Source organism: Danio rerio, chromosome 13, assembly GCF_049306965.1.
Source record: "Danio rerio strain Tuebingen ecotype United States chromosome 13, GRCz12tu, whole genome shotgun sequence".
In the NCBI taxonomy this organism is placed as follows: domain Eukaryota; kingdom Metazoa; phylum Chordata; class Actinopteri; order Cypriniformes; family Danionidae; genus Danio; species Danio rerio.
Window position 1 is genome coordinate 41,495,369 of NC_133188.1, and position 15,674 is coordinate 41,511,042.

A 15,674-nucleotide genomic window follows, 5' to 3' on the forward strand; every position below is an offset into this window, starting at 1 on the left:
CTCAGTGAGTACTTGCTTCACAGACAGAACATATATATCCAAATAAAGCTTGAAATATGTGCTTTTAAATGAACAAACTACACCTGAAAACAACATTTTTTTTTTTGGTTTTGTAATCTCTATGAAACAAATGCGAGGTACAGTCCTTTCTGTCAAACGCACATTACACAACAGAAACTACTCAAATGGCCACAAAGATGTAAACAAAGAGTCACTTTCATTTCTAGGAGTTGTGAATTACTTCAGAAGACCAAGCATTATTCAGAGGATGATAATGTGTAGAACATTTGCTCGGGCAACCGATTTCAATTAGAAGCTAAACTCATGAGACAGAGGTAGTTTAATTTCATTGGGGACTCCAAATATGTAATGTAATGGTAAGCTTGGCAAACAGTTTTAAAGAATTTGAGGCTTCCTCATTCAGACAGAATGCCCAAGCATACAGCCCGAGAGGCGTTTCAAAGATTGTCGCCGAGTAAAATTACTTGCCTTAAAGGGACTTTGACAGGCGTGTGTGTGTGTATCATATGTACACTGACCAATGAAAGATCTAAACCAAGAAAAGACAAAAAAGCCCAGACAGAATACAAAAGCATATTCTGTGTGAATGGTGGTTAATCTGGCTCAGACAGGTTGCCAAAAACTATTAAAAATGTCTGGCTGTCAGCTGAAGGCCAGTGATATTCAAAGGAAAAACACCAAAAAAAAAAAAGAACATACTTTTTTCCAACACTTTTGAATGATTTCTCCAGTAGTTTGGGGTCAGTGTGATTTGTTTTTAAAGTAATTATTAATCCTTGAATCTAGTGTTGGTTGACTAAAATTGTGTTAAAGTGACAGTAAAGTCACATGCTGAACAAGAAAGTGTCAAGTTCAGAAAAATGGAACATTTTCAGCATCTAAAGCTGCATACTGTACTTTCTGCACTACAGATGAGATGAAAGCAACCTGTGGGCTTAATTAATTGTATATGACACTGTTTCTAATCTAAAGTGATAGCTTACCACTTAAAATACTGTTAAAATACAGTATGTTTGCGGTAATTGATTTACTGCAAGTTACTGGCGAACCGCTTCCAGTAAGTTAATGTAGACGCTACAGGAAATTGATATTGGTGTATATTATAATATTTTATATATGCTTTATATCGAGAGCTATACTAATATAGATTATACTCTCTCACTTGCCAGTTGCCAAGTTCAAATTTATTAGTGCAACTTTGATCATTCTTGAAGAGAACTTTAGCTTCTAGTCTTGTGAGACTACCTAATTTTAACCTATTATGCAAATTCACAATGTAATATGCATGTATATAACTCAATAGGTCATTTAAAATTCTACCGCACCACAGAATGCCACTTACATTTTGCCATTAAGTTATATTGTATTTGTCAAAAAATCATTGTTGATATATTATACGTAACTTTATTTTACTTGAATTAATTTATAGCAGACTTGCACTGAAAAAACAATAGGCAAGAGATGGACACTTTAAAATCCACAATGAAGTTTTGTGAATGGAAGTACATTCTATATACATATGCATATAGGAAGTTGGGCATCCAAGTGAAGATATTTCAAACACATTAGATTTACTCTATTTGGAGACTAAAGCATTAAACATGGTTTGGAAGTCAGTTTACTGTTTATTCTTTTAAATCATTAAATATTATCACTGGCCTTGCAGCTGACAGCCACTTATTTTGTAATAGAGTTTGTCAATCTGTCTGAGTTAGATAAGCATCCATTTACACAGGAGGCCTTTTAGTGAATTTAAATGCTTCATATCAAGAGCTATAATAAGATAGATTATGCCTTCTTACTCACCAAGATCAAATTCATCAGTGCAACTTTGATCATTCTTGAAGAGAACTTTTGCTTCTCGTCAAGACTGCCTTTTTTTAAACCCTCTAGGTTTAAATGCTAAGAAAAGATGAGTATCCTGTTTTTATCTCTACTTTGTTAAGTAATCATGTTATTTTCTTAACTACATTATTACTTCTGTAACAGTTACAAAAATCTACATTTGTTTCTGTTAGAAGAAGTAATGCACCATGGACTAGTATAAGAACAAGCAATGAACATCTAAAAGTTTATTAATTCTAACTATTTGTCATGATTTACAGTAAGTTATTAGCGAACAGTTTTCAGAAAGTTACTGTACATTTTACAGAAAATTGTTACCGGTACATAAATATTTTTTGTAAATTACACAGTATTTAACAGTAATTTTAACTGTACTTTACTGTAGCAAAGTTAGGTATTATGTTACTGTATTTTAAGTTGCATTGTAAAAATTACTGTATATTTTACAGTAGGTGCACATACATATATATATAGTAAGATAAATGGTGCTGCAAATGTAATACAGTATCTTTGTTTAAATTGATTTACAGTAAGTTACTAGTGAACTGCTTCCAGTAAGTCACTGTAGATTCTACAGGGAATTGTTAACAGTGATGTATATAATAATATATTATTTATTAATTCACTTTCTTTTCGGCTTAGTCACTTTATTAATCTAGGGGTCGCCACAGCCTAATGAACCGCCAACTTATCCAGCATATGTTTGATGCAGTGGATGCCCTTTCAGCTACAACCCATCACTGGGAAACATCCATACATTCAAACACATACACTACAGACAATTTAGCTGACCCAAATCACCTGTACCGAATGTCATTGGACTTGTGAGAGAAACTGGAGCATCCAGAGGAAACCCACGCAAACACAGGGAGAACATGCAAACTCCACACAGAAATGCCAACTGACCTAGCTGAGGCTCGAACCAGTGAACTTCTTGCTGTGAGGCGATCATGCTACCCACTGCGGCATTTTGATGCCCTATAATATAATATAATATAATATAATATAATATAATATAATATAATATAATATAATATAATATAATATAATATAATATAATATAATATAATATAATATAATATAATATAATATATAAAGGTAAATGAACAAGTGCAGGTGATATTCTCACTATTCTCCATTTCAGAGTGTTTCTGGTTCAGCTGTAGTTCATCGAAGTTCACATCCCCTGAGCAAAGTTTCCCTCAGAAGCTCAAAATCAGGACAGATTAAAACTCCCAGGGATGCATTTCACTTTTCCCTTTTTTTTCCACTGCCAAACAGAAAAAAAATATTACACTTCTCCCATTTTAGGCACCACTTTGACAAATTTCCTAAAGCCTGTTAGTAGAGCTGTAAAACAGCACACTTCCAGAGGATGTTAATGGCTTTTATATGTTTTGTGAGCAGAAGACACCCTTTCTGACTCAGATTTATGAAGCCATCGATTCCTCTGGCAGACTACCTGCTGGCCTGTATGCTAATAGACTGAATCTGCACATAAAGCCCTGTTGTGCCGATCTATATCACATTTGTCTGCCAGTGCAGATACACTGTCCACATGCCACTGATAGACGAGCGTGTCAATAACCTTTGTTATAAATAAAACACACCCCCGTGCGGTAACTAATATTAGATCAATACTTGCTGGAAACAAGGTCAAATGATGCACGTGCCGATAATTAAACAAATTACGGTCTTAATAACATCCCTTGGCTAATATCTTAAATTCTGTTGCATTCAATAGAATTAATGTGAAGTAAATTAGAGAAAACACACCATGAGGTTCTGACGGAAACACCACGAGTAACACTGATAATCTCGCAGCGGGTTATCCTATACCTCCAATCCTCACACATGGCTCATCTAAAGTGAAGTTAGATTGAATTAGATAAGACAAGCACTATCGCAGGTACAAGATCCACTGTCAATGTTCTGAAAATCATTATAAATCCTAAGCGTGCGAATGCATAAATCAAACTAACAATCTCTTCAACTGCCACATGTTTGGAAAAGAGTCATTAATGGACAGCCAGCACTTCTGCCAAACCACGTAAGCGGTATTTAACAACCAATTGTGCGTGCAATTCACCGAGAAGTTAATGTAGCATGAAGGAATGTCACACGTACAGTGCTGCTTTTTCCAAATGGGATTTCTGACAGATTCCAGGGCTGTGAGCTATTCTCACTCCCACAATGCATCTAAGTACCACAAATTCAAAATGTATCCATTTTTTTGAGGAGCCTTCAAGGGTGTCCAAACTACGGCCCACAGGTCATTTGCAGCCCACCTGTTCTGGGGCAGTCAGTGATATCTTTAAAAATAGAGCAATTACAATTTTGCTACTGAAGTAAATATATATATTCTAGGTGTTCATTAACTAATTCTTACAACAAAACACCATTTCTAGTTTGCAGTCACCCCCATTATTATTACTTTTTTTTTTTTACATATTCTAGTTGTTTAAAAAAAGTTACAAAAAAATGTTCGAATGATCGGAAGTCATTTACGGACTCAGTGAGATGAATCTATTTGAGTCATTTGGTTTAATTGGTTCACCTTTGGAGTCTTAGGGCTTTTGAATTGTTTGATGACGTGACAGCATGTAAGAGATGACTCAAACCAGAGGACTCCAGAGATGAATGGATTAATTTTCTGGCTCCTACTGCATACAATTGGATTGTGTCTTTCACATAATGAACAAATGTTTCAAACCCATGGAATCAGGAGATGAACGAATCCAATCTTCTTTTTTTTTTTTTTTTTTTTTTCTGGCTTTCACTGCTTATGATTGGCTAAGGTCTTTCACGTGATGAACAAATGTCTCAAACTCAAAGAATCAGATGAACGAATCAATTCTTTATTCTGGCTCTCACTGCATATAATTGGCTTATGTATTTCACATGATGAACTAATGACTCAAACCCAAGGAATCAGAAGATGAACAAATAAAATCTCTTTTTCCGGCTTTCACTGCAATGTCTATCACATGATGAACTAATGACTCAAACCCAAGGAATCTGGGGATGAATTAAATCTTTTTTCTAGCTCTCACTGCACATGACGGGCTTATGGCTTTCACATGACAAACAAATGTTTCAAACCCAAGAAATAAGAAGATGAACGAATCAAATCTTTTTTTCTGGCTCTCACTGTATACGATTGGCTTATGTCTTTCTCATGATGAAATAGCGACTCAAACCTGATAGAAGACCCAAAACAGGGTCTAATTTTATTCCCATCTACACAATTTGTTAATGTGCAAATTAATGAATCACTCCCTGAGAGGACTCATCTTTCACGACTCACATTAAAGATTTGTTCAATATTAACATAATGCTCAAGAATGTCCGATCAGTCATTCGTTCAAGCCATGCAGATACTGCCATACACTTATGTTGTACTCATTTAAGCATTTTGAATGCAATCTCTCAGTAAAGAGGGTCAAGCGATGACTACAATAGTCAGAGTCATATCTGTTTAATGTTTGAACACAATAGTGAGCAATGATCAAGTATCCACCTAAAATGCAAGTAGAAATGCTGGTATCCTAAAATGTTTGTTCCAATTCTACTAAGAATTCCAAGAACATCATTGTTGAGGAAAGACAATACCCTCATTCACTATTTCATACATTAGTGCACTTATATAGTCCACTTAAAGGAGTGAATTAACATGAATGAGTGAACTCAAGTACTGAGTTAACCGAAAGGGATACTATTTTGTTTGTGCTTTGCTGGTTGATAAATCCTTCAAACAGATTTCAGACAGACTTCCTCCATAGCATGTGATGGTTATTTAACATTTACAGAGCAGTCGATTTGTGACAAAACTAATTATTTAGATTTCTGTCATGTATACAGATACTAAGATAACAACTACATTTATTTAGAAAGTTACACCAATAGGATTCGGCTGTGGATGCCATCTTGTGATAATATGCAGAAATTTATTTGCAGTGCAATTGTGTGCGTTATGGGAATTCTCTTGCCATTGAAAGTACTGTACATTGATTTGAAACTCATCATTGTGGTGAACTGTTGGAATGATTGAGTGCTCTTTAGAGCATCCACCATGTTTCAGGCATCACTAAAATCCCAATAGGCAATGAGCGAATGAAAGCGAGTAAATTCGAGCACAGAGTTAACCAGAAGAGATACTGTATTATGTGTGCTTAGATAAATCCTTCAGGCAGATTAAATTTTGAAATTTTTGATTAAACTGTGATAGTTATTTAACACTTAGCTAGCTGTTGATTTGTGACGAAACAAATAATTTTTAATTTTTAAAATTATTAAGCCCCTGTCTCGCTACAATCCAACCCAGTCTTTAAGCTCTCAAATCTCAGGCCTTCTGGTAGTACCTAGAACAGCAAAGTCAAGTAAAGGAGGTCAAGCCTTCTCATTTATGGCTCCTAAACTCTGGAATAGCCTTCCTGATAATGTCCAAGGCGCAGAAACCCTCTTGCAGTTCAAAACTAGATTAAAGACCTTTCTTTTTAGTAAAGCATACACTTAGGGCATCACTTAGCAGTATGATACATGAATGTGCCCCAGCCAGGTATCTGCTACCTGTTTATTTACACTATGAACAGCAGCTACGCAAATTATTTTCTTTATGCTCTATTTCCACATAAGGATACACATCTCGAGGCCATCAGACTATGCAGTGCCACTGATTCAATCCAAGACCAGCGACGAGATTATCCCAAGGTTTCCATAATCCTGGACCAGGTCGTATCCTGAACAGCTGCTGTGGTGGTCATGGAGGAGTAAAGAGCATGAGACTGATTCCTGTGATGCTCCAGGGACAGACGAGTCTTCACTGAGGTCCAGCATTCTCCAGTCTCCAGCGCCTAGACTGCAGCTCTGCACAAGACGTTTGGCCATAGGAGAAATAGTCTTGCCCAACTGAGCCTGGTTTCTCTAGAGTTTTTTTTAATTCTTCACTTTCGCCAGTTGGTCGACGTTTTATCCTCACCGCTGTCGCCACTGGCTTGCATGGTTCAGGATCTGTAGAGCTGCGCATCGATGGATTTGCTTTTCAGTGTTTGGACTATCAGTAGTGATTATTAACCACACTGAACTGAGCTAAACTGAACTGAACTTAAACTGAACAACACTCTTTCAATTTACTATGATCTTTTATGTGAAGCTACTTTGACACAATCTACATTGTAAAAGCTCTATACAAATAAAGGTGAATTGAACTGATTCTGTCATGTATATAAATACTAAGATAACTTAGAGAGACTCAAACTGTTCAAACAACAGTAGACAGCGTAAACGATACACATGATTCAATGCCACAAAATGTGAATCACAACAGAATTTAGTTCGTAGGCACTGCTATTGTTGAGACTACAAGCAACGTCGCCCAGCAGCTCATCTATCAAGGCATTACTCTTAGAGACCAACATTTTGAGTTCCACTATGACAAAGCCCATTAAAATATAATTACATGTGCAGCTCCATGCACATACAGGTCTGCTAAAGGATTATAAGAACAAGTATTTGTATTTATTGGTCTTCTGAACCGTGAGGGTAATGAGAACACGTTCGCTCTCAGGGGCGAGCGGCATGCCAACAGAATATAGATGTGAAATAATTAAACGAAAGACCTGACATTGCAGTTCACACAGGATGCCAGTAATAAAATGTCACACTGCACTCAGAGGAGAAAGACACAAAAATTATACGAACAAGAATAGCACCATATATAAAGCCATAAATGTATACAATTAATTTGCAAATAGGCTTAAGAGAAAGAAGGAAATGGAACAATGAAGCTAGCAGGAGGGTATTCAATGTTTTATATGTAGTGCATTCGTGAATATACATCATAATAACTCCAGCTATTCTCAAACGCACGCCAGAAATGCAGAGAGCAATGATAAAAAAGAAAAAAAAGAAAAGTAGAAAATGCAAAAGAGCTGGTATGATGATCCTCATGCATCCTTTTAGAAGTCATCAGTTTGAATATAATCTGCCATTGTGTGCATCTGAAGTAGTCCTCGGTACTGCGAGTTACCCTTAACATCTAATAACGTCATCAAAACACCATACTCTCATGACTAACCATTATCTAGAAATCATTCAAATCCACAGCATGGTGGCAGCTTATATGCTTTTATTTTTCCGAGGGCTATGATTCAAACACTTGCCGAGGGATTTTTGAGACCAAACTTATTTTCTGTCATTTCCTGCTTTGCAATATGCATACTTGTCAGCTTTGTAGGAGGATGCAGAGACTAAAACCGCTTCATTCGTGCCAGGAAGCCCACTCAGTTCATGCAACCTGTTGTACATCTACGGCCCGATGTAGAATGGAGAAGAAAAATGTGTGTGTTATTGAAAGATTGGCACTTTTTATATTCTGCGATTACCTTTAGGTTCTTACTAAATCGCTCTATGCTGTTTTGAAAGCCATTATTGTTTCCTATGCCACTGTGTCCCCTAAAAATGACCGTATGTCAGGGTTTTATACATTTAAGACTTTTCAAGACCCTTTTAAGATCATTAAGAATTACATTTTAGACTCATACAGGGTTAAACACTAAGGATTATTATTTATTTTTTATTTTTTTGTAATGAGCCAGTATTATCACAAGGAGTCATATAATTGTTTTTAGTTTTCTTTAATTAGGGAATTAAATGGGAATTTGCTGTAAAATTGTCTATAAGATGTTAAATATAAAGAATAAGGTTTTATTTTGATGTATTGTTGGCAATTGTATAGATGCCGACCCGATTGAGTAGCTTTACTTAGACAAAGCTAATTTAAGACCTGTTTAAAATGATTTAAAAACTACAACTTAATATTTCAGTTCACATGTATGCTTATGACAACAGTCATTAAGTGTCATTCGCTCAGCTGTCGTTTTAAAATGTAAAATTGATATTGTCTGAGATGTCTTTGCGAAGGCAACTTGACAAATACATCACAACCTGTCTGTCATGACAAAGTCGGCAATATTTTTTTTTCAGTGGAACACACTGAATTTGTGATTAAGCTTTTTTTTTTTCATTAAAAATGGCAATACTGTCCAATTATTTTATAATTGTGCCATTAATATTTAACAATATTTTAAATGATAAATTCAACTTGTACCACTGTATAAGAGGTCAAGAAAAATATTAACGAAGCTGTTAAATACATGGCACAATCTTTATGGCCTCATGTTTATGACAGATTTATGACAAGTTATGTTGACACGTTACTCTGACACGTTTCATTGTCTTGGTAATGTCAAGCTTACATGACAAAGTCAAAGCATGCTATGATGTATTTGTTTATGTCAAGTTGTAATAAATGCATATCAAACAATGTCACCTTTGCATTTAAAATGACATAACTGAGTGAATGACCCTCAACAGTAGTTTGCATGCAAAAAAAGTCAATGTCATGATTATAAATATTGCATGAACACCCCTTATAAAGACTCCCTTTAAGTAAAGTGTTATAAGAAAACATCTTAATTTATTCACCTTCATGTACTTCCAAAGACTTTTCATTTTAGAACATTTTTTATGATGAAATCAGAGATTTCTGTCCCTCCATTGAAAGCCTGATCACCCCAAAATATGATATAATTAAATACATCCATTATAAATCAAAAGGCTTTAATCACATCTAACAGACTGAAGGATTGGATGATTAACCGATTTTACATAGAAATTCTATTCCATTCACATTCTATATTTATATTCACAAATAACCTTAGATCAACAAACAGAAACTTAACCATGCCTGTTTGTTAATATTTAATATGTTAATATATTTAATAATACATAAATTTATATAGCAGGTACATCCTCAATACTTCAGGAGGTAGAAAAACATGTTTCCTAAGAACAGACCTTCGGATGGCTTCCCATCACTTATTATTTCGAGATTCAATCTCGAATGTTGAATTCTGAAATGTAAATGGATTTTTAAGCTTCTAACCTGATCAAGTCCTCCAACACCACACCGTCTCCCGTAAGAACCCTGTCCTCTAATGAGACCTGTCTTGACAAGATGGAGCTCTGTTTTCTGTCACCATCGTGTTTGAGAGAATTAAAGTGAGGTCGTTTTAATAAACACTAGAAAATTTACACTGATGGATTCTCTTGCCCCTGGGCTGGCAGATTATCTTGAAAATAGAGAGCATGAGTCACACACAGGACATGTTTCTTAAGACCCAATAAAGCTTCACATCTACAGATGCATCTGAGCTGTGGAGACAAGATCGGGAAGGGGGAATAATATCCTGGGGAATACGATCTATATGGATTAGGGACAGAACGGTAAAATTGAAACTAAAGTAACATTTCTGATGGTTAGGATTACAGTTTCATATTGTAAACAAAGTGTGTTCAAAGTGTTTGAATATCGCAATTTTGAAAAGTTGTGATAAATCCTGTAAAGGATAAAGACTAAGAATAGTAAACATTTTATCTCACTCAATTATCTCACACTTACTGTTATCATCAATTGTACTTACATATTAGGACTGCAAAATACTAGGTATTTTATCTTATTTTTAGAGCTGTGAACCTACACTGGTCTCACGGTTCGGTTACGATTATCATGCCATCGAGTTCAATACTATATCTTAGTGCATCACGGTGCATTGACGGTGCTTTTCATACTAAGTTTTATATTTTCTTCACAGCAGCTATTCTTGTATTAAAATGTATGAATTTATTCATATTTATATTTGTAATACAATTTTGTCCTTTCATACAAACAGTCAGACATATAAACTGTACCTTCAAACAACAGTAGCATTTATAGAAATTAATATAAACAAATATAAATATCTTTCTATAAATCACTTTCTGATCCTTGTCTAGTTCTCTTACACCCCTTTGATTGGTCTGACCCTCAACAAAAACAGTTGCGATTGGCTCATGCGCGCTGCGCTCTTCACAGATGAGTGACACTGATAAGCGGCAGCGGCGATCACAACTGATCCATAATAGACACAGTGGAGAAAACTTTGCAGGCACGCGCTCGTGTCTGTATTCAGAAGTACAGCTGTAAAACAGACGGGAGGAGAAGACAAGTCATGCCAGTAGGTCAAAATGGACCACAGTGCGTGTGCGTTTGTGTGTGTGAGAGAGAGAGAGATAAAGAGAGAGAGAGGAAGAAAGAAAGAAAGAAAGAAAGAAGGAAAGAAAGAAATGGAGTACTTTCATTCTCTCAATCGCAGTGAAATAGGGGCTTCTGCTGTGTGTCTGTGAAAGACAGATCCAGCAAACACATACAGTGAAATTATGCACAATTTATGAATTTTAAGTTGTTGGGAGCGTTTTAAACACTCGCGATCGCCTCCCACGTGACGTCAGTACATAATAACCGGTAATGATTATTACTGAACCAATACCAAATTGTCCACGTCTGCATCGCGGTGCATCGAAGAAACAATTAATTATGACAACCCTACTTATTTTCATATTCTAAAATATGCAATTTGTAACATTGTTGATTGTTGCAATAATATTTCTGATATTTAAAATTTTTTTATAAAAAAATAATTTAAAAAATAAATAAAGGCAATTTTTTTTCTGAGCTAACTTAAGTAAACTTAAGTAAGACTTTAAATCACGAATGACTGAAAACCTCAGCAGAAATTTAGATTCTTATTGGCTGTTGTCATTTTCCTCTCTTGTCTCATTGCATTAGTGTTTATTTTCAGCTCTGGGTTCACCTACAGGAGGTGGGGATGACGATAGTAAAGAACCCATCTGATTGGTCAGATTTAAAATGGATCCCAAGGTATCTCCTTCCAATGAGTTAAAATAATTTTTACAACAATGTTTGCTATAAATCACTTTTTAATATAGGCTGCAGCAAAGCCATATGTTCTCAGCCCAGGATGTTGTTGTTTTTGATGTCTAACAGTGAGCTGGACTTACCTAGTGGACAGTTACAAATGTAGTCATTGACCAGATCAATGCAGGAGCCTCCATTATTGCAGGGTCTGGACCAGCACTCATTCATACTCTCAGAGCACGTTCGACCTGTGTGATGAACATTTACACAGACTACAGTACATGGATAACAAGGTGACTGTATAACATATAACAACTATAAAGTCAGTGCTAATTATCATTTAGAAAATGCTTTAGTTTCAATTTAAACAGGGTCATCAATTGGGGAAAAAAATGTCACAAAAATTGTATTCAGAGAGAATTTTCTGAAAGCTAAGTCATGTTGTTTTATAATCTGAAACATGCTGCCACCTATATTCAATATTCAACATATAATGAAATTAGCAGACAAGAAAACAATACCAAACTTCTAAGACCTCTGAATTTGTGAAAATATTTGTACAGTTCTTAAAATGTGTCAATTTAAGGAATCTATTGTCATGTTAAATGTTGTGTTTAATTTATGGATACTGCTCGCCTAATATTAATATAACTACAATTAATTAACTGATATAATTTTTGAATTACATTTCAAAATGTAACTTATGAAGTGTACCTGCTAGTTTGAACCACTGAGTATCTAATGTACTTTATCATTAATTTGAATTTGGTATAATTGTAATATTTTTTTGTTGCATTTTAAATTAACTTTAGGTATTACTCATTTGTTAATTGTGTTTTGTAATAGTTATCATTTTTAAATTATTATTATTATTGTAATTTTAATTAATATGTTCATTTAGTTTTAATATAAATTTAAATTAATGCATTGAGCTTTTAGTTTTGTTTTCATTTTAAATTACAGTTAAAGTCTTAGTTAAAGTTACTGCAACTAAACAGTCAACACAAATCACAATTTCACAAAATCACAATGTGTCCTATGTTAAAACATTTCTGGATTAGTTATTTTACAATTATGTCTAAGGTGTTGGATGTAAATATAAACCCATCCGCTGATGTAGCCATTTTTGTGGTTCCAAAGATTTTGTCCCAGTTTAATTCTAAACAACTTGATATTTACCTTATTATAAGCTAGGCCCTGCATTCTACTTCACTGGGAATCAAATAAGCCTCCAACTGCATCCCAATTGCATGTGGATAACATGTATTTTATAAAGATAGAAAAGTTAAGATGCTCTTGGAAAACATTTTTTTTTTTCTTTAAAAAGTGCCAATGTTTTATAACTGACTTTAATTCTCTTATGCCCAATCCCAATTCTATTTTTTTCTTTAACGGGGACAATGCACAAAAATGACATTAACCTCAAGGAGGAAAGATGCATTGTGCCAGGTTGTAGCAGGATTGCTACTTTCCACCTGCAGTCCCTGGACAGGTTAGAATTAAAACAATAATATCCATATAGATAAAAAGTCAGTTTAAATCATTCAGGCATAATCACATTTAAACTAAAACACTGATAACTCAAAAACATCTCACTCAGTTTGTACAAATTGGATTTGACAAAAACCAACTCCTAGTCAGGCGTGAAAACCTCTTATAATTTGTACATGTGATCATTTCTGTTGGAAGAGAATTCTATAGATTTGAGGCTTCATAAATAAAAGAGGATTGACCAAAAGAGGTCTTACTTCTAGAGACAATACATTCCCCTCTTACCATAGAACGCGACACTTACGATGTTTTCTCTGATATGGAATTTAAAAATGTTTTTAACAATGGAGCAGAAAGATTGTGAATCATTTTAAAAACAAAACAAATATTGGAATATTTAATAATATTATCAAAACTTAGTTAAATAAATTTGATAAGAAGTGCGCAACATTTTCACGCTAGAAAGCATGTATTATGCAGGAACCTAACTGATATGCTGCAACAGCCCCTTTAAATATGAGGTCAACGTAATGAATTTTGACGCTCTGGCCGCCTTGGCGACAACGATGTCTGCCTTCAGCTCCAGTGGCGAGAGCATCAAAATTTGCGACATTGATTTCTTATTTAGCGACCTTGACCGCTCTCACCGCTTTCGGTGTGAACGCACAGTAAGAGGGAATTGAGATAGATGCACTCACCTTCCGTTTAATATTTTTATTTTATTTCTTAGCAATTTAAGTTTGTTTTTAAATATTATTATATTATACTGTTTAACTGTAAATATTTACTTTCAACATTGACAACATATTCAAACATTAGATTGTGATTGTTGAATGTCTGCATTCGGTTGGTTGTAATTTTCCGCACACTTTTATTACTATTTTTTCTATTTTTCTTTGCCTTTTATTATTATTATTATTTTCCTTTTATTAATTATTTATATTCTCTTTTGTAAATAAAATAAAATAAATAAATCAACAAAGATAATTTTTAAAAGTAAAATGGTAACAATTTTTGTAATAGTGTGTTTTTTCTCAATAAAACATTTGAACAAAGTCTTAGTAACTAGTTTGTGTGTTTTTCATCATTATTAGGTTTTAGTTTTTTGTAAATCCATCTATCTATCTATCTATCTATCTATCTGTCTGTCTGTCTGTCTGTCTGTCTGTCTGTCTGTCTGTCTGTCTGTCTGTCTGTCTGTCTGTCTGTCTGTCTTACATGCAAGTTGCAAATATTTTTTCCGGAAAATATGATATTCACAAAATGTGGCCACTGCATATAAGAATCAATTGAGAAGGTCAATTGTACATTAATTATTTAATTCAAATTAATTATAGATTTAAAAAAAAAACATTATAACAATCATTTAAAACCCCAGTGCCCTCTTTAAATCTCGAGGAAATCAATGATGTCAAAATGAGCTACTGAAAGTCAATGTCTATCAAAGGGCTGGAGTTTCCCCGCCCACGTTAACACTTCTAAATAAAACATTTGACTTACCCTTAAATCCTGGTGCACACAGGCATTGGTATCCTGCCACCAAATCAATGCAAGTGGCATTATTGGTGCACGGCGCACTTTTGCATTCATCTGTCTCAAGCTCACAGAGCGTTCCCTCATATCCCAGCATGCAGCGACAGGTGTAGTTGTGCTGTTGGTCCACACAGACGGCGTGTTCTGAACACTGATGTCCAGAGCAGAAGTCAAGTTCGCAGTGGACTCCGGTGTATCCGTGACCGCAAAGGCAACTTGGGATGCATAAAACAGTATCTCTTAATGGAATCGCAAAACAAAACAGCCGGACACAGTATGAAAATAAATGGCTGAGTCATGGGGGAGGACGATGTAATTTGCTTTGCTTTCCATCACAGGAACATGCTATTTGTTTCAGCAGCTATGGGTGGTTTAATTCTAGAATGAGACCGTTAACAGCCATTGAACCTGATCTGAATCTCAATTTTAATTTCATACAGAGAGAAGCACCCTGTTAAATATAAATCCAAAAAAAAAATAAATACTACAATGGGAAAACAAAATGCTATTATAGATTTATTTATTTCCTAAATTTATTCACTAATGTGTTTTTAATTCCTGCATTGTAATGGTTTATTTTAAACACTTTTTTTTTTTTCCCCAAAATACTCAGAATTAATTAAGGCTAACCTTGCAGCACATGCATTCATATATGTTTCTCTTTCAGATGCTGAATGTAAGGAAAGAGTTTATATAAATCTTACAACGTGGCTTGCAGAAGTCAATTTAATGATCTTTGTGTCATTATTTATAGCTTTCTTGCATGTCTTAACCTGTTTTGCACCTGTGTCGTTAGTAGATTACACCTGATTATCATCAGCTCTGCTTGTTTGCGTCCCTACACTAATTTGCACTGCACTTAGTAGATTGTGTTGCTCATTATTGAAATGGGCCGTTGCCTCTGCATTATTTAATGTGCACATTATCCTGGTATCCATTACAGAATTTTGTAAAACTTTAGCTATATTTTCCAAAACATCAATTCAACTATTGCATGAGGTTTGCTTTTCTATTATTCAAGGTTATG

At 34.8% G+C, this 15,674-nt stretch overlaps 1 protein-coding gene across 7 annotated transcripts in view; it reads right to left on the reverse strand.

The window, feature by feature from the left end:
• eys (eyes shut homolog) overlaps positions 1-15,674 on the reverse strand; it is a 522,196-nt gene that overhangs the window by 350,941 nt on the left and 155,581 nt on the right. For 5 of the 7 annotated variants that reach the window (XM_073920212.1, XM_073920209.1, XM_073920210.1 and 2 more), the window contains 2 exons: positions 14,615-14,862; positions 11,767-11,871 (listed from right to left, as the gene is read on the reverse strand). Coding sequence is in view for 5 of the 7 variants with exons in the window: in XM_073920209.1 (XP_073776310.1) it covers positions 11,767-11,871; positions 14,615-14,862 (353 nt within the window). In the remaining 2 variants the exon portion in view is untranslated. Of the gene's footprint in view, positions 1-11,766; positions 11,872-14,614; positions 14,863-15,277; positions 15,423-15,674 lie in introns of those variants that run through there. The other 2 variants (XM_073920213.1, XM_073920211.1) reach the window with 2 other exon arrangements.